At 34.1% G+C, this 20,911-nt stretch overlaps 1 protein-coding gene across 1 annotated transcript in view; it reads right to left on the reverse strand.

The window, feature by feature from the left end:
• Window positions 1-20,911, reverse strand: part of LOC106101556 (protein sprint) — a 90,019-nt gene that overhangs the window by 56,804 nt on the left and 12,304 nt on the right. The window contains exon 2 of the mRNA XM_013280806.1: window positions 17,619-18,086. Within this exon, the coding sequence (XP_013136260.1) occupies window positions 17,619-18,031 (413 nt within the window). The 5' untranslated portion in view covers window positions 18,032-18,086. The remainder of the gene's footprint in view (window positions 1-17,618; window positions 18,087-20,911) is intronic.

Below are 20,911 nucleotides of genomic sequence, written 5' to 3' on the forward strand. Positions count from 1 at the left end.
ATTGATTTCCTTTTATAAATGCATACTCTATTATATATCTTTGCAATACAGTATTTAATATTTTAAATAAGACTGATTTGTTATTTGTATGCATTTGATAGACTCCTGAACTATAGAATCGATTTTAAAATTCTTGCACCCTTAGAAAGCTACATGATTACTATAACATAGGCTATACTTATTAAATTTTTATAAATTCCGCTCGGACGAAGTCGCGGCCAAAAGCTAGTCTTCGATTTATTTGAATTTTAAGTGAAATTCTGAGAGAGACTTATCTTATCGTGTTCAAATAAACAACATAATTTTAGGAATGTAGCAAGTTTCGTCTAATAAAAACTTTGTTATTTCCACTTCGTGTTAGCCTCTCCCTGCAGTATCTAAGAAATGTGACGTCCGATTAATGTCCCCGGCGGCTCGGCATCAACTACCGAATTTGGTGCCCGCATCGGATCGGGGTCATTGACCTCTAGTACACACTGACGGATCTATGACGTTGAAGCCATTTGATAGACAACAACAAGCATAATTGTTTATGTTTTACTTTTGTGTATACGTTAAGTAATTGCATACCTATGTGGTTACAATCTTAAACTAATTATTTTTATTTAATATCAAAACAAATATATTTGCAACAATATAAAGGCGATGAGTCATTATGCGTTACCCGGTTGTTGCCTTCTATTGCTATATACATAAAAACATTATTGGTTATTAAGTTTTTTAAATACTGTAATAAATTATATAATTACACAGTTAGAAGCCGCGTAGATTTTTTTAAATTATTTTATTTTGCGTTGAAAAATATCAAATAGTAACGCGAACGTTTTGACATATTTAAAAGTAGATATATTTATTAAATGGTGAATATTAAATCTAATTATTTTTTAATTATGTATAACGCATAAAAATAAAATCAATAGTGATCAAGTAATACTGCAGTTTTTGTGACAACAACAAGACATGCATTACTAAATCACCTGTGCTGTTTTTCAAACAAAGGCGATATTTGCATGTCTTTGAGGTCGAGTATTGCGACTGGGGAATGTTCCCGTATCGTAATGACTCATTCCCTTTGTAGTTACAATCTGCCTTCCGGGTTGACACCGTTTGTAATTTACTGCGGAAAATAACAGAAGTATAATGATGATCTACTAAAATTGGATTATTTTCTTAATTTCCTTAGTAATAAACTAAAATTTAATTTGAATCTACTGAAACTATTTGACGATGTTACTCTTGTTTTTCTACAATAAAGGGATTCATACAGATTTAGATTATAAATCAAGCTAATAACGTATATCGTCGACACACAGACCGTAATAGAACTGGCAAACAATGGCATCCGTGTGCGCCGAGCCTTATTTTATCAACACTCAATGAGAAATATCTTGTGACATGATTTTGCAATAGTTTTCATATTATAATTATTATAACTTAATACGTTTGGTAAAAAATCGATATTTTTCAATGTAATTATTTTTTTTAGACTTCGATGCTAAGCTTTATTTTCGTTCTAAGCAGAGATTTCATCCCATGGAGCGTAAAGAATGGACGCATTAATTATTTTTAATTAATCACAACCTGGATTCTGGCAACCCTCACTCTTAAATTGCAATTCAAATTATCATAAACTACTAAATATTTAATAAACGACAAGAAAATAACCGTAAAGACTACGAAAAAAACGTTAAGCGCGAATTGAAATTCCCGAAACGTTTTGCGAGATTGAAGAGGCTTTTATGGAAATGGACTGAGCGTGCATTGGACGATAGGCGCCCACCCTGACGTATTACATCTAGGGTTTCCACTAATGTTTTAGAAAATCCAGGACACTGCAGAAACTTGACATTTCTCATTCTTTTCACGACAAACGACCTTCCTAAAGAGTCGAAGAACATGTAAAACCACTATTTGCTTTATAATTTTTAAATAGGCTTAATAAAAAAATTTAAATGTACTTATAATTAGTTAAAAAATGTGTAATGTACAAATACTATTTTGATAGTAAATTATTAATTCAAACCCGATATGAGTTCGGGAACAGAGTTTAGTGTATAAATTATTTGTAGAGAATACTTCGTAGTTTATTAATGTACGGTTACGCCCTTGCCTCGGCCAGTGTCTCTGGTCATAGCATAAACAATACTCTAGTGCTCTGAAGTTGGGATGTTGCGACAGTTTATGGATTAACCCTATCGCTGTATCCAGGAACGCAGTTATCGTAAGTCAGTCCAAACTTTGTATGGATAACGTAACAAAGCAAATTGGGGAGACAACATTCACTTCAGACTGTATATATAATGTTTGATCTAAAAAGAGCAGAATTACATTTTGGGTTACTACGAATTTCCTCAGTACATAAAAATTTATATAAATAATTCCAAGATAAGTCTATGATGGATCTACTTTTAAAATACGATCAGGAATGTCCCAAAAATATGGGACACAGGTGGAAATTGTGATTACACCGCCATTTTAAACATTCATGCCTCCGCCTGCAATTTAGTCGTCGCAGATGCTTCACCTATTTCAGTCGTATAACACCAACGTTGACGCCCGTCTTGGTGTTTCAAAATGTAAATTTTATTTTACTTACCTTTGCATGTGATTATGCTTCCATGTTTTATGCATTTTTTTTAATTATTTGTTGGGAAGAGTAAAACTTCACGCAAAGCCGGAAAATAAGATTCAATGGGATGTAAAATCATTGTACACATAGTTTTTAATTGACTTTGTAGTATTGAGACGAATTTGTATGTTAGGAAAACTGGTAAAAAGAACAAATTTCATTTGACATAATTGCCATTTTGCGCTTGTATGAAAATAAAGCATTGTATAAAAATATGTTTTTTTTAATTACCGCTGTAATAATCACAGCTATAACGTTAGACTGCTAATATAAATTTGTCAACGCATTGATAAATGATGCGACTGCAATGATTGTGTTTCAATCGTGATTCGATCGAACTAAATTAAATTGAAAGCGAGTTCATATTGTATGAAAGTCATTAATATGCGCACTTTTTAATGTGTCCGTCGCCAACAAGGCAGATATAAATTATTCATGGGAACCAAAGTGATTCAAGTGGGCGACAATTTGGTCATCAAGTACATCGTATGTTTATAAATTTTTATGATACAAATCATATGTAATAAGTTTAAATTTTGGACAAAAACTATACCTAATTGTTGTCCGATAAAATAAAAGAAGAAAGGGTCGACCACATTTAAGATGGAGTGAAGACGTAGCAAAGACTGCTGGACAATACTGGACCAGACTGACATCTGACGAAAGCTTAAAGTATTCGTCATTGTAAGACCTTTTCATCCATAATTCTTAGTATATTTCAAAATCTATCGATTATGAATCTTTATTTATTAACCGACTTTCAAATGGAGGTGGTTCTGAATTCGTATGTGTGTTTAATTTGTTTATACTATGTTGTTCTCATTATTGATGAAACATTCAACATCATCTGACAGAGTATCAGAAATAAATCCGTCCTGCCATTAAGGTATTAAAATATGCGTTTCCCCCTCCAGTAAATTGTGCGGATTGGCGCCATGTTTGATTTAGAATGGTGACTTCCGATGGGATTGGGGCATGAATTAAGTACATTATCTGCGCCGGAAACGACGCCAACGGCTCTTTGAATATAATATCAATATATCTTATGATTATTGCTTCTCGGTAATGTAATTGAATCTTTTATTTAATTACAATTAATAATAGATATACAAATTTGTTGTACAGTGATTGACTAGGGCCAATAAAATTAATATTACCTACAATATCTTTCAGTATGCGTTGTAATACGTACAAAATGGCTAGATCCAAAACTAACTTCATAAAATACAAGATCATTTATTCATTTTAGACTATTTACAATTAATAATAGTAACTACTTGCGTGAAGATAAATCTTTGTATTTGACATTTAGCAGAGTTAAAGTAAATGTAGAGAAAGAAGTGCACAGAACAATTTTTTTTTCAATAAAATATATTTGATCAACAATTATGGATTAAAAGGATCGGCGGCTAATACGTCAACACAGTTTGAATTAACGGAAGGAAATAAGTAAATATCTTTACTAGATATACAATTGTATAAATGTATTGTAACAGAAATGGTACAATATAATCATTCGCGATTATCATAAGATTTAACCACGATTTCGATTTATCTCGTCTTATATCGGAGAACTGATTTGAATAAATGGGACCAATATTCGAATAAATGGATTCAATATTCAAATATATTCTAAGGGTAAGATTACACTGAGTTATACATTACGTATTTGATACTTGTTCATCAGAAACTGTGTACTGTGACTTATGTCCAATGGAACAATTTAAATAAAAGCTAATAACCAACGTAATTTGACAGAAAATATCCGAAATTTATAGTCTGCCAGTAAATAAAACTGATCTGCATTATATGCGTTCATAAATTTATTTATGAAATTGTTCAATAATTCAAAGCATATTTCATACCAGCAACTAGCAGAAGTCACCCAGCATGTTCTGGGTAAGAGCGTGTGATATACATTAAGTGGTTCGCTTCCCTTCATATCGTCCATCGTCTATCAATTACCTGATTACGCATGTTATAGACATGTATCGTGATGGGTCGAGATAATCAACGTCTCGCATGCCGCCACTAATTGATATGCTCTGTGCGATGTCCTACATACTATTGTATATGAATACATGTATCTTACTTTTTGCAACGTTAGAGAACCTAGGGCAGGGGTGGCGAACCACTGGCTCTCGTGCCATAAATAACACAATTTTGGGCGCGTTAAAAATCATTAAAACACTACGAAAAAAATTGAAGTAATTGTACCATGGAATTGTGATAATAATCGCAGTCAAAATTGTTCGATGTCACGTCTGAGATCGCATTAAACGCTTCTTTAAAAAAAATAGCACTTTGATACATAAATGTTCACTACCCCTGGCGTAGGGTAAAGATTTTTACAATGATCACAAGATCAAACAATACAAACTAAGGAACATGATCATTTTACAACCCAGGGCAAGTAGTTTTGATTCACCTTTCCGAATAAACTTCATCAAAATTCAATTTCCAAGTTAAAATTGAAGTCGAAACAAAAACCAGATCGTCGAGTATCGCACGAACTTCAATAACAATTTGCAAATATGAATCGTGATTTAATAATCAAAATCACTGCAGCATTCAAACTGCAATTTCGTTATGGGGAGCTGATATTGGATTTCTCTGTGGAATTTGTTTGGGAACACTCGAGGGATATAATGCGATCCCGACCTTCCTATCCATTGTACGGGGCTGTGGAACGCGCTTCCGTTTTATTTCAATTACATCGACCACTGATCTGACATTATCAATGTTGAATTTACTTATTTAACAGTAAATATATTCAGATCTTATGCTAACTTTAGATCAAGAAGTTTTTTTAGCATCTTTTCAACTCTTATTGATTTTCAAAGATATTCCACAGATTATCCTTCCTATCTTCAATCGTTTATCTTTTATAATGTCTGGATTCTGACTCCAGTTTCTAAAGTTTATTCTCTATCATTAAAACATTTTCTAAACGAATAATTCTTATTAACAACTTCTATATCAAGGAAATCTACAAGTGTAATTGACACATGCGATAATAATATATCAGCTACTTCTATCTTTAGATTTATTACACCGCTGTATATTATATTTCCGTTTCCATCTTACGCAATATCTGGCTGGATAATTATACCATTTTAATTATGAATAATCTGGATTCAAAACTTACGTCCTGTCTATACATTCGCATTATTAAACCTTCCTTTGTATAATCCATACGAAATAAATATTCCTTAAAACAATTCTTAGTAACAGAGTCAATAATTTTTTATGCATTCAGAAGTGCTCGTTATTAAACATCGGTCTAATTAATGAAACATTGATTGTACGCTTTCACAAAACAAACAAAGAACTCGGCAACGAAACGAGAAGTACAAAAACAAACAAGAGCAAAGAGAGACTAGAAAACGTAGGGCTACGTTATAAACAAACTTTCCATAAAAATGTTATTGTTGAACTTGCTTTTAAAATACACGCTAAAAAAATGTAACACTAATTCTCATAGAAATTAGACGATTTACATGTCATATTCAGAATCTTTTTCTGGTTACTTAAATAGTCGCTAACTTACGACAAAATTAGAGACAACAAACCAATGCATATCAAGCGTGAAATTAATCAAAGCTTTTAGTATATAAACGCAGTTCAAATCAAACAATAATACCGCGGTTTGGGCTTATAGCAATCCCCAAAACCAACCCTTTACGGGAAATTTTCAATCAGTGCAATTCATAATCCATAGGTTGCTGTTAAAATGTATGCATTGCAGAGCTGTGTTTATTAAATCCCCCGTAATACGAGGGCAAGCAGACAATTAGGGCTGTCCAGGGAATGCGCCTGTCAATCAGTATAGTACTCGAGCGCGGTTATGTGATACTAGTGACCGGATATAGGGGAGGCAGCCCTTGAACGGTATAATCACTGTATCGAATGTTTGATATTGACTACCTGGTGGAAGGGTTTTTACCAGTTTTATTAAATGCTTTATGTGGTGCATGGTAAAAAATTAGTCTCTTTAAAAACGTTACTTTTATCATTAACTTGTGAATGTTTAAATCTTAACTACATTTTTTTTTATTTAATTTAATTTAATTTTAATAGAAGCAGTAAGCCTACGTGTGTGGAATAAGCTTACATTTCCTTGTGCAACATAATCACACGAGCAATTAGGATCACCGCGTTGGCGACTGCCGATATTGATATTCCTCTGAGTTAAATAATAAATGAATTAAAAAGACTCGTAGTAAACCATTAAAAAGTAAATCATAATGAGATAAAACAACAATCTCTTGATAAACATAGAATATATTAGACTAAACAATATATTGCTTCCCCCAAGCCAGGTCGTGGATAAACTAACGTAGATGCCACGGCCCAGTTCGACGAAGGAGAACACCGCGGGGTTTAGTGGGTAGTCCGGCCGGAATTTATAAGGCCGGGAATCCCACACGGAACTGTCCCTGCTGCCTCCGCAGCTTGGACGGTGAAGTGCGTAAATGCATTCCCCGCGACAACAAAAAAAAACAAAATATTGCTAAATAATCGAAGATCATAGAATTACTTAAAAGAATTTGGTAACGTACAGAAAATAAATTGAACTTTATTTTAATCTGTGTCGAGCAATCGGTTGCCAGTACCATCAATTAAGTAGCAAACGACTGAAACAGATGAAATAAAAATCCCCACGGTAGTCTAGCCTCGGGCGATCGCTGGAAACACCGTCTGTCGAGCGCTCTCTAGTGACGTACCGAGTTACTCGAATACTGAATCGATTGTGAAACATTCCAATGAAACTCAAAGTTCTTCATTTGAATGGAATGCAATAGGATTCAGTTTGACTCTAAATTAGACATCGATAGCTACATAATAGATTGAAGGTGTTGGTGGTATTATTTAAAGCAATCTTATTTTTAGATTGTGATTTAAATAAAAAAGACCGGGAGATGAAAATGGAAAGAGTTAATTACATGAACAAATTTGTTCAAAACGATCCCTACTAATTGATAGAATAGTTTGATACTTTTATTTTGATATAAAGGATTTGCAGTAAAAAAATTAAAAAAAACTGTTCAAACACAAATCATTATATACTAAACCACTCTTTACACAAACACATCACTACTAGGGGTGTTTACGACTGACTAAATTTTAAGTTATGGTATTTAGATGGAATGCTTCATGCAAAGTACTTTTGAATCGCTTTGCCTCCGGGCAAATATGTCGAGTGCATTTAACGCTAGGCACAAATTATTTTTCGTTTAATAATTGACAACAAACGAAAATAGCATTTAGTAAATTTTATTTCTGAATACAATATAAAAAATTTGAATCCCTAATAATGATTACGTATGAAAATATCCACAGATTTTATAATCATTAGTCCTTTAGTATTATGAAATTATCACATACTTTATTTCCATTCCGTTTTCAATACTCTGTTAATTCGAAAAGCCTTCAAACAATTGCATTATGAATTACTCGATTGTACATCAGTTTCATTCACTCATTCACTCAGTATAATTGAAATAAAAGAGCCAAGTCTTTTAATAAATCGACATCTAACACGTGAATTGCTCCGAGGCAGTAATTTGATGGCATCCGAATTAACCCTTAGGGCATTTCAACAACGAGGGATTTGATGAAAACAGACTCGCCAGGATAAACAAAATGAACTAAACAGGCAAGGTTGTAATTGCGAAGCTACGAGCTTCATCTGAACGATGGTCATACAATTTTATGTAAATACCTATACTATGAAGAGGAATGATTTGTATTTTTGTATGTATTGAAATAACACTATTCAAAAATGCTTTGACCGTAAGAAAGGTAATTTATCTGTCAATAACGTAGGGTAGGTTTTTAATTACTTTTTAATTTCTTGCAGGCGAAGTTGCAGCAAAAGCTTGTCTATACTAACATTATAAAGAAGAAAGATTGAGATTTTTGTATGTAAATAATTTAAAAACTACTGGACAGATTTCAAAAATTCTTGCACCATTAAGAAGCTACATATGTTATCACTGAGTGACATAGACTATGTTTTTGTCATTTTTTTTTAATTACACGCGGGCGAAACTGCAAGCAACAGCTAGTAGTGGTATAATTTTTTTTTTTTTGATTTCTTTACTGTATTTGTTTTTATTGTTAATTATTAATCTGTTTTCAATAAATTCCAATTTCAATTTCAATTATCTTTCTAAATACTTAACATACTTGTATTGCTCTGTAACTTTTGTATAACTCAGTTGTTAATGGTAGAACTTTTGGACAGATATTACAAAAGGCGACAAATAAAAACAAAAATCTTAAGATTAAGGTTAAATCTTAAGCCACTCGTTTAAACTTCTGTATAAAAGTAATTCAAAGATATATGTTACAGATAAAGTCGTGTGCAAGATTTAAAAAAGCATTTGATGTTATCAGATGAGTTACAATGTTACAAATCTCATTCCGTTTCATTCAAGTTACAGTCGCGGACCTGCTTCCGGGAACATGTTTTTATTCCGATTGTAAGCAACGTTTTGTAACATGTTACAATTGGAACATGTTTCAACTGTTTCTTAGAGAAATAATAATAAATTTAATACTCGCTTCACTGGTTACTATCGGAATTTTAATGTATTTATATATAAGTTATAATTTACTTCAGGTAAGTACGCTAGGAATAATAAATTGAAGCAAATCCCAGTAGTTTGAAAAAATTAAAACCATTTTTTAGTTAGACCAACGCCAGAATTAAACTAAAAAGTTTGGACTCAATTAATTCGAACAAGTTAATATCCGACTAATTTGTTTATCCTCTAATTATTATAAAAACAGGCTCTGGTTTTAGAAAGGAACGATTTTTTTTTTCACTGTAAAATTATAACGAATTTATGAGTCAATCAATCACGGTCTTTATGACGAGTTAAGTACCCTAAAAGCTTACGCTTAAGAATTTGCGCCGTTGCCAATCCTCTCGTAAGATCGTCAATAAATTGAATCGCGTTGAGACAAGAAGCTCGCTGAACGCCGGTTGACGGCCTGAATTAACAGCTAATTTTATCGTAAATGTTAGTTTCATACGAGGAAAGATAATGGAAGCAGAGCAGAAACACTGCAGTATAGGTTTGGAGTTCTGCGTTAAAACAACAAATGTACTGAAATGTTTACTACTCTACATTACTGTACTGCCCTCGTGTGAAAGTAGCATAATTCCGATAAAGATACACGAGGCAAACGAGCAGATATATGTTAATGAGTAATTAAAATTCGCATTAACGCCTTCACGATCCACATTTGGCTTGTTCGATAAAGATTTTTACTAAAACTAGCTGTTTCCGTGCGACTTCATTCGCATGAAATTATGAATATTGTTTTTTTGATTACATTTGTCAAATTCAATTGCAAATATTAAAATAACAGACATGACATGATAACAAAGCATGGCAGTTTTGCTTCCTTGATGTTGGCAGCAACTTATGGTCTCTTTCCCACATTAGGGTTTTTATCCAAAATTTTTACCCCCTAAGTTTAATGGTGTGAAAAGATGTAGCTTAAAGCACGACGTAAGTGTCTGGCTTTTTATTAAAATAATATTTATTCAAAAATATGCTGTAATTGCAACGATCTTAGGCAACAAAGAAGTGTGTGTTTACGCATTATTACAATAGTATAGATTGTAAACCAAGCGTAGAGGAGTTTCAAAAACGTAGGAATATTAGAAATAAGCCTCGTTCTTTCTTTGTTTCCATCTATTGAGAAAGTCGTTGTCAACTCTTGCGTTGCTGATGTCTCGGGCATTTTAAATTTCTTTAGATACCGGCAGTAATTGAATTAACATCTCAACATGTTGGAAAGGATGTTGCCGATGTTTGTGTTGACATTTTCTAACAAATGACAGTCATTAGAGGAAAAGCAACAAACTCACTAGAGAGTAGTAAATGCATGAGTAATAGCTATTTGTGAAACATTATAATTGGACATTTTCTAGAAAATTCTAGAAATCGCACTTTAAACTTTAGATGAAATGCTAGCCGCTATAACAAATAAAAAACAAAAAAGCGATTTAACATTGATTGCAATTAATGACTGTCATTAATTTTTATGTTAATATTTAGCTTCAGTAGTAAACAAAGCAATATTCAGATGTAACATTCTGTCTACGCCATTAAGGTAATCCGTCTATCGAAGTAAACAAATTGTTAATCCTTAATGAAATATCACATCAAAGGGAAGCTTAATAACTATCTGTGTACACAATATAAGTCTGCGTCATTCTATTAATCTAGTATGGCGAGAATCCGCTTATATCGGTCTTAATTAATGCGCGTCGATTGAAGCCCGGAGGCCTTTATCTTTTGATTGACCTGTCGTTTCGAACTGAATACATACAGGCAAACGATTTGACCAGTGTGACCAAGTACTACCATATTATGAGACTGGAACAAACTGAACAAAATTCATGCAAATGATCGTGACTATCTTTTATTGTGAGTTCAAGAGAAGTTGAAACATTAATGATTTACCTTTACATGTTTTGCCTTTTACGCTATACAAAAGTTAAACTATTTCTAAGTTTTTTTTAATATGGTCACCCTAGTCTTAATGGAAATCGATAACATCATATCGAACAATACTGCAGGGAACTTTGCACAATGCGCTTGCATGCACAGTAAAGCGTTTAATGGAATTTGATAGACTGAACTGGATTTTACAATTCGATAACAACGGAGTATATTTAAGATTTTATGACTAACTCGAAGAGCGGAGCTTCAACGAAATTGTTTACATTGCTTTTATTAATAGTATCGATCTTTTATGTTGCAACATTAAATTTACTCTTAAGTGACTACAAAATTTATGGTCAACGAAAACATTTTAACTTACAACACAGCTTAATAATTAAAACTAAAATCTTACTAATATTATAAATGCGAAAGTTTAGATGGATGGATGGATGAATGGATGTTTGTTAGAGTTTGTAGCCTAAACGGCTGAACGGATCTTCATGAAATTTGGCACAGGTTTAGAGCATAGTCTGGAAGAACACATAGGCTACTTTTTATCCCGGAAAAAGCTACGGTTCCTGTGGGATTCATTAATTTAGTTTTTTTAATGTTCACTCGATCATTCTGCAACGGTTCAACATATCTTATTGAAATTTGGCACAGATATAAAACAAAGTCTGGAGTACACATGAGATGAGCTTCATCCCAGAGAAATGTCCAGTTCCCGAGGAATACGTAGCTTTTTGTAATTTATATAGTTCGTGTGTTTTCTAATACCACGCCGACGAAGTCGCGGGCAACAGCTCGTAATACGATAAACGAAATTGTTTAAAAATCAACACAATGTTATTTTCCGTATATACATTTTAAATTAGGCAGAATTTTCCTCAAATGCATTTTAATTCTACAACACACTATCGCACAGTCACGGGTTCTTCGTAGAACAGGGAATCCGTATCAATGCGAAGTTTCCACGAAGCCTTGAGTCAGACACACTTAAATATCAAATATCTGGAGATGTGAGTACAATCTTAGGTTTAGGTAAAACCAAGCAATAAATCTAATATAATTTTCAAGAGACTGATGAACTAATACAAACTTTTATAGGTAACTAGAACATGTATGATAGAACATTTGTTTTTTACGATAGCTTTCAATAAAATATTGTTTAATCGAAGATTTCAAAGACTTAAGTCAACAAAAATACGCAGTGAATTTCGTAACAAACGCTGTTATTTCATTTAAGAAGTCGAATCGTGTGACAATAATACAAACGCTGTGAAATAGGACGGCGGCAAGGCATTAAATTCGTTAAGTCGGCCATTCATTCCGGGGGACTGTTTAAGCGGCCACTTTGCGACAATTAGCCACGGCGCCGATTGCGACTCAATGGATAGTAAGTGCCTCTCCGTAGCGGACACTGACAAATCAAATATATGCTCTCATTTATACACATTTTAAAATATTATTTCACGGACCAACTCTTTCAAATTTTATGACATGTATGTCAAACCAATTGGCCTAAGCAATGGGTTCTCTGGACAGATCTGACCATGGAATCGGTCGAACTTACGGGAGACTTTCAATTGGGAATTCATTAGGTCTTCATCATTTATTTGCTTAACGATAAATAAAAGTTGATATTTAATTTAATTTGTCGCAATGAAACTTCATTCATTACAACTTTATTCGTTTCCTTCATATGATCAGTTGTAATTTTCAACATTTTGACTACAAAACTATTGCAACCATCAAAACATTTGACGCGCGTGTGAACGTGCGTATCATCCACACAATTAGCTGAAGGCATCTTAATTAGGGTCTAATTCGTTCAGCGGCAACAAAATTAGCGAGCGTCATCGCGTCGGACAAGCGTGGTGCGCTCGTTAGTACGTAGTGGTACGGCGGGTTTTATTGTGCAAATCAGTTGGTGCAATTAGCATAACAAACGGGTGTGCACGCACGGACAGTTCCGAGTGGACGTTAGGGCCGGGACACACGGTGCACGGCCAGACTGCCAAGCGCCGTGCTCGCCAGACCGTGTCTAACTCAGCTGTGCCCACTTTACAACTTATTGACGGAATTTTGAGCTAAATATATCTGCATCAACGGTGATCAAAATAATTTTGTTACTCAATTAAAAACAACGTTTCATTACGCAATCTATTAGTTTTCCTTCTCTATTTCTAATAAATCACTTCTTCCACTTTTAAAACTGTTACGTCAGAATGACTTTAAGTACCTACCAATTTTTGATAAACGTTTATTATATCAATAGTACACAAATGTCTATTTTCCGAATATTATACCGGACTCTGTAAACCTGAGTGCGTGAGTGGAAATATATTGGAGGCCGGAAGAAACCGCAAGGATAATAATTATCGAGAAAATCTGTCTAGAATTCCATTATCGGAATGAGTGACGTCCCACGGGAGGCGGCGTCCGCTGCAACCATCGGGGACGTCCGCAGCGAGACCAAGTTATTGTAATGAGAGCGACAGGGATATTTATGCCCCACCACGCGTCCCGAATACGCAATGAGTCTAGAGCCTCGCGCAACGGATATTCCGATATTCGGATATTCAATATAAGGGAGGGATACACTCGGAATTTTTGTTATTTGCGACATTATTTACTCCGCAAACATTACCGACAGGTGCCTACTGGCGCTTTTGCATCGGCAAAGAGCCGGCCTTGTTCGTAAATTGATACCATAAGCCTCTAAAAGGGCTCTTTTCAATTCTAAAAGCGTGTCACGTTTTTTCTTTCTTGCTTACTTGTTACAATATTTGTTTATGCAAAGCAAAGTATACAAACAGAAATGCTAAGGGCGTAAATATCCGCTATTAAATAAATAAGATAGTAACTTAATATCAACCCGATTCATAGTATGGTTTTTGTTTTCGTTCTAGAAGATAATCTAGTATAGTAACACATGTAATTTTGTAAACTTTAAACCAAATTATCCCAACAAACTTGTTCACACAAAGTAATAACTCAAGTGTACATATGTTGTAGCAACAACTCCCATTAGACCGAACTGACGAAATTATGTAAGTTCTCAGTCCGTTAATATTGATGGAACCAATTTATTATGCGGGAATATCAATTATTCTAGTTTATTAATTACTACGTCCAATAACGTTTACAATCTAGTTTTAATTTCATTAAGATATTCAGTAAGAAGTAATAATTACAATCTAACTTAACAAACAAGACAACCGCACACGAAGGATCAAATCAAAGCTTATTTACGGAAGCTTTGACTCGGATTACACTAGGAAGTTATGGCATTAGGATATCACAAAAACCTAGATGAAGATAGACGCCTATTAAAATACACCCGTATTTTACTGATCTGAAACTTTTCTTACTGAAATTCCTAATCCGTAAGAAATCTAAATCACATCTCAATTTTACCAATTCATGTATTTTATGTTTGATAAATCCGAATCAAAATAATATTTTAATAACGCATTCATGGGGAAAAAAAGAAGTTAATAGCGTCGGAAACTATGAAAGGAACCTTTCAAATCCTTTGACAATAGTAAGGTGTCCCTTCTCGACGAAGAAAATTATTTTTCCGTCAACCTTTCATTCTTGACCGTCTGTTTAAATATGGCGTCCGGCAAATATCATTCTGCCATTGTCGGGATTTGTGCCGGGATCATTCCCTCCTTTCTGTTGCAAAATGACTACAATATTTTGGAGTCGATTTATATTTTGTTTTTCTTGAAATGCTTTTACTGATATTACATGAAGAGATATAGCTTGTGGGACTCGTTTATTTGGAATAGAGTTGTGTGGAATCTTCTTGATTGTTCGTTTGTTACGCATTTTATTTTGGTCAGAATATTACTTCGAATAAGTTTTAGATCACTAAAACATCAGTTTTACCGTAATTACATTTATCTAGTACTTATTCAACATCACTTCAATTTTATTTACACCAAAAGATTAACATCCCCTTGCTTGTATATCTTCAATGTTATTCGCCAATGTCTTCGTAACGTGTGGGACATTACTTGTTCAATTGTTTTATTGTTTCGTCCGCCAACAAAGACCAACTCTGTCTAAACACGTTGTCTGCACGTGTTTCTAAGAATTGAGTCTGTAAAAACCTTTTATTACAAGACCTTTTTTTTATAACATAAGATGGCAAACGAACAAGCGGCCACCTGAATCCGCCAAAATGGCGAAGCGACCGCTGCCCATAGACATCTGCAATTGCAGATGCGTCGCCTTCCCTTATCCGACGGAGGAGGAGATGCACATAAAGAGTATATTTCCTCTTCCTATGGATCTCCTCCATCGTCAAATCCACTTCCCCTTTCCATCCTCTCATAAGAAAAGGGTGGTAAAGAGAAAGGGACTTAAATTACGATATCACCGATTACCTAATAATATTACGATATCATTTACTAATAGAACTACAATATGATGTGTTAAAAATTCAATACGATCTAGGAAGTTTCACAAGCTTGCAGCAATATAAATCAGTAGTGGTTTTATTATTGCCTTAAAATAATGGAGAAGGTCGTTCTCTTTCTCAATCCATCAGCCATTTTTTTTCTCTTCTTCTAGCATCAGCTGTAGGTGTACCGTTAATTCCTTTACTTCATTTGATACTTAAATGTACAGATATCTCGAAATCTCAAGCTAAATTCAATAAAAAAGCAATTTGTCGAAACGTCCGCTATAAAACTAATAGTTCTAATCAGTAGTTAGAGGCATTCAGAGCGGGAACTGGCAGCCATTGTTACGGCGAGCGGTAAACTTTATCTAGATAATTATCATAAGAACGAATACCAGCTACTACACTACTTAGAACTGTTAATTCTTCTTTCTTTTTATTTAGCTTTTATACTCTCTTAATTGAAATCTTTTTACATCAATTGTATTTCGTTTATCACTTTCATTGGATTTAGAGAAATTGTTTTAATAATTCATCAAAATAAAAGTTACATTAAGATACTTATAAAATTTCCAGAGTCTTACTAAGCATGATTGCTGATGAAATAAACTGGTCTAATAAGAATATACCAAAATATAAAACTGGTAAAATATCAGCAAGGGTTTTCTACAATCAGATTTTATGATTTCCTTCCGAAGCTACCCATGAATGTGTTGACACGGGACTGTTTACAATTGTCGTAAAAAGTTTTCCATAGCCGAGGACAAACTGGCAGTAGTCCTGATGTTACGAGTTTACAGACTGATATAGGCATTGGGGGGCTTATCTCTCTGATTGCCTCTATACCTTAGCGTTATACCAAAAAGTTTATATATTTTCTTATTTTTACATACCTGAAAAACTTAGCTAGTGTAAATGACTTCGAACTTCACAAAATGGTTAGTTTTGAATGGTAACAGCACAAGAAAATATCAGTAACTCGATTTTTAATGACCCTTATAGTTTGAGTGTTGCTGTCTTGTTTTACGAATACTGAGAACCAAAACGATTGTAGAGGATAAACGTACGAATGATCTTAACAAAATCACGCAATAGTTAAATAGATATAAGGAAAGTTTATGAGAAAGTTACGTATTAATTGGAGCAATACAATAAACGTTAGCGATGAATTGACGGGAAGACCGCTAAAGGAGGGCGATAACGCAAGAGACAAGTCAAGACGCGATAAAGTCAACCCCTAATAAAAAGCCGTGGTACTAAGAGTCAGATTATTGGACGACGGCTTATCTAGCAACTTAGGCCGCCCCAAATTGAGTGAACAAGAATAATGGATAAACTTTCCACTCATTGCGTATAAAGATAATGAATACACCGATTAGGAGAATGTGGTAAATATTAAGAAGGCTGTTGGAGTTGATTAGGTTGGAAACTTCCGAGTCGTTAGTAAAATAAGTCTATTTAAAATATTACTAAAGATTTAAGTAGGTAATAGATAGTGAAAATATATTCAGGTATCACAAAATAATTCATTTTGTTATAGTATTAAAAAGCCACTTTTGGTAAAATGTTTGAATCAATGTAAAGCATCCCTCTCATTGAATAAAATTTAATCTTTATTAGATTGAAAAAGCAATGTTTGTTAAACGGTTTCAGCTAATAAAAGTTATATTAAGGGAGCGAGGCACGACGAACGGGAGGAAATGAAAGCGACAAGAGAATGAAATTGGAAAACTTGTTACAAAATTACTCGAGATGAAAAAAAGAAAATAAACAAGACCTACCGAAAGTTAGTGGGACGTGATCCTCGTAGGAACTTTTATTTACCTGGGGAATCATTCCAGATATTTGTGTCAGCGTTGTTAATCATCGAGAACAACTTCGTCTGGTCCAAATGGATTTAGGTATTCGATAAAGTAAAAGTATTAGTACACAAAGTTTAGTGAAAGAAATTCTGGAAGACTTTTTTCCAAGGTTCATAAAATGTTAGGAAGTATGTTCCATGTCTAATTGTACAAAAACAAATTCTGCTTATGCTACATAGCATGTTTTAAACTATCTTTATGACATGATATAAAAATACCCTCCACTTTTCTTTAAAGGAACTCACCTTTTACTCCAGTTTCCGATCTCGGCGTAGCGTCGGCCATTTAAGCATCCGCTCCTCCTCAGTTCGCTTCCTCTTAGTGTATGCGTCGAGTTCCCGTTCGGAGTTAATATACCGACAGACGCGCTGTTGTTGTTCCGCTCCCTGTTCCTAGGGAATGTCCCTGTCCCGGTGCGGAAAGTCGCGAATTGTGGCTTACTTTCGATGTCGGGAGTGAATTGCTGGAGCGGTATCGTCACATTCCCGCTCCAACTCTTGCGGTTAACTGCGAATGTCTTCAATGTTCCATTGCCATTTGGTGACGGACTAACTCCACAGAAACTGCTTCTGTTGTGACTATTCTTTATAAATGCGCTGTTCTGCAGAGCGACTTGAGGCTTGATTGGCACCAGTGGCGATGCCTGGTCAATAGACATCGTACTTTTTATTAAAAGTAGACGCGACCTACTTATCACCTATCTACATTTTCGTCTGAAAAAGAACGAAATAAGGGCCGTTATATTGCGTGCTTATTACGATAGGTACGATATCATCAACATAGTTGCTGTTTGCGCGAAGCCAATTAAAGGCGAGCGAGCTGGAGCGAATGAAGTCGTATTGGGAACGATCGTGATATATCAATCAAGTATTGAGTAAGCGAAGCTTTGTCAACAATCTGGTTGTTAAGCGACACACAGCGCGACACTTTAATGAAAGCCTATGATTTATAGGTTAATGGATAGTGTAACACAAAACATTTCATTAAATAGAAACAACTATTACCTTCGGTACAGAAATAAATTACAGATTAAATTCATTAAAATAAAATAAAATATTTCTGTAAGTTATCATCTCTTACGAAATAAATGCTCAGTATTATTTTAAGTAAACAAACTTATTCATTACAAAGATTTTTGTTGTGAATTTAACTTAACATAAGTATATAAATGAATAAAGTTGATTTGTCCATGAATCCGTCACGGTCGTGTGAGCATTGGCCAACACCATTGTAACTATAGTATTTATTCTATCGCATATTGAAATGTTACTTTATACCGTAAACCGTTACTTATTTTATACCAGCAATTGCTAGATGAATATCCACACTTATTTATTTGATACTACTTAAACTCGAAATCGATTCTCTATCGAACTCCAATCCCAATAAAACAATTTGATAAAAATAGGATACAAAACACAGTGTGCACAGCAAACACGGACAACAATAGGAGCAAATATTTTAATTACAGATGTAACACTGGTCGTTTGCCGGCCGTTTGCATTTTGTTGACCTTGTCCACAATCACGCAATTGCGTTACAATCCGGGCGGCTGTTAGCCGCGTCCTGTAAACGGCCATTGTCATCAATTCAACTCTCGTTTAAACTGCTCGGAATCTCCTGTAGTGGTCAACGTGTTTATTAACATCCTTAATTACTTTAACCTTTGTAAACCGAGCGTCTAGTGAGAATTTTTCTTTGCTTAGTTCACTTTTGCGTAAATTATTTGTGTGTTCTATCAGCGTCATATTATCATTAGGAACCATGTATTTTATTGCATAAAACAACATAATGCGAAAAAGAGATAGCAGATCATCTTAGCCTCTACATTCATATACTAGCTGTTTCTGCGGCTCCATCCGCATGAAAAACTTTATTTTAATGTTTACATTTGTCAAATTCTTAATTGCAAATGTCAAAATTACCGTTACCAAAATAACCTTGCTTCCTAAATGTTGGCAGCTCGTATTTTATGGTCCCTTTCCCACATGAAGATTTTTTTCTAATTCATTTATCACCTAAGTTTAATAGCTTGAAAATGTATAGCCTAAAGCATGTCGTAAGTGTAGGGATTTTTATTAAAGCAAGATTTATTCTAAAATATGCTGTGATTGCTGACATCCTACGCCATAAAGTAGTGTGTTTACGCTTTATTATATTAGTATAGATAAACAAACACACTGTTTTTCTTTTAAATAATTACCAAAGTATACTCTTCTCAGAATGAAGAAGTATTGACTCTACATAAGATCCGTTCCAAAAAACCACTGACTAGAAAGTGGGTTTACCTCGAAATCATGGTAATGAGAATAACAGACCTTGCTTTTTGTAGATGTTTTTGTTTTTAAATTCGTAAATTACCTTAAAGTCATTATACATCAAAAATAGCTTGAATATTTTTATTGCTTCAAAACAACGAACACTAACACTTGTAAAATATTTACGAATACATTCTTATTTGATAATGTATTCAAGACGAAAAGAAGATTGACAGTGACCTTACAAAAATAATTATACATTAACAACAAGGCTGACAACTTTGTTTCTAGTAAGATACCTATAAGTTTTCATAATCTTACAAAAATGTAGTGTAATTGCAGCGTTTTAATTCATACTCCTGCATGATACAATACAGTCAACATTATTTGAACTTCTGCCTCAACGAATTTGGTCTCATAGGTCGTTTTAGTCCTTATTCTATAGAAAAGGGAAATATATGCTTGTACGAATTGAATATGGCAAGACGAGTGTCTTGACCCAGTCTATCTCGGAGATGGTAATTTGCTCACTATCCGCTCACGCATCGCCACGTGCTTATATAACTGTTACGTAACGTTTGGTTAGTTGCATAAGCTCACGGTAATCGACACTGCGCCGATCATATTCAAATCAGATATAAAAATACAGCATAATGTAAACCTTTTCTGAAGAGTTCCTGCAGACGACAGACTTTTATCGGCCAAAAGTTTGATCAGTATCCGTATCAAACAAAATCGTTGCAATGTACGCACCTCACTTTTGTAGTTGCAAGGGCTCTTAGTGCCTCTACCGTCTCAGAGTAGCTTCAATAATTGTAGGTTAAAAGGGCCTCTTAGTATTGGTTTGGTATCAAATCTAGACAAAGAAGTTAAGTGCAATGACTGGACAGTTTCTTTTTGTGTAAATTACACAATAATTAAAAGAAACAACTGCCTTTTTTATACGCTGCATAGACTAAGGACTAGGTTATTTTAAATCTTCAACTGAATTGGTGTAATTCAAAACACTTTGATACAAGAATACGTTGCACAATGACAGTACGCCGACTTCGGTAACAAAAGAATAAAACAATTGATGTACTTTCATAAAATGGCCAATTTCCATTCTTTCTTCCCCAACACGAAGACTTTAATGCATTTTTATAAAGCTTCGTGAATTGTCACGTGTAAACGATAGTAAGTAACAATTATCTCTCCCCCAAGATTTCTATTTGCATGAGCAAAATTACTTTAGAAGTTTCCTTTTGTGTGTACGAGTATAAAAGTCTTTTACTATAATT

This window comes from Papilio polytes, unplaced genomic scaffold, assembly GCF_000836215.1.
Source record: "Papilio polytes unplaced genomic scaffold, Ppol_1.0 DF823980.1, whole genome shotgun sequence".
Lineage (NCBI taxonomy): Eukaryota > Metazoa > Arthropoda > Insecta > Lepidoptera > Papilionidae > Papilio > Papilio polytes.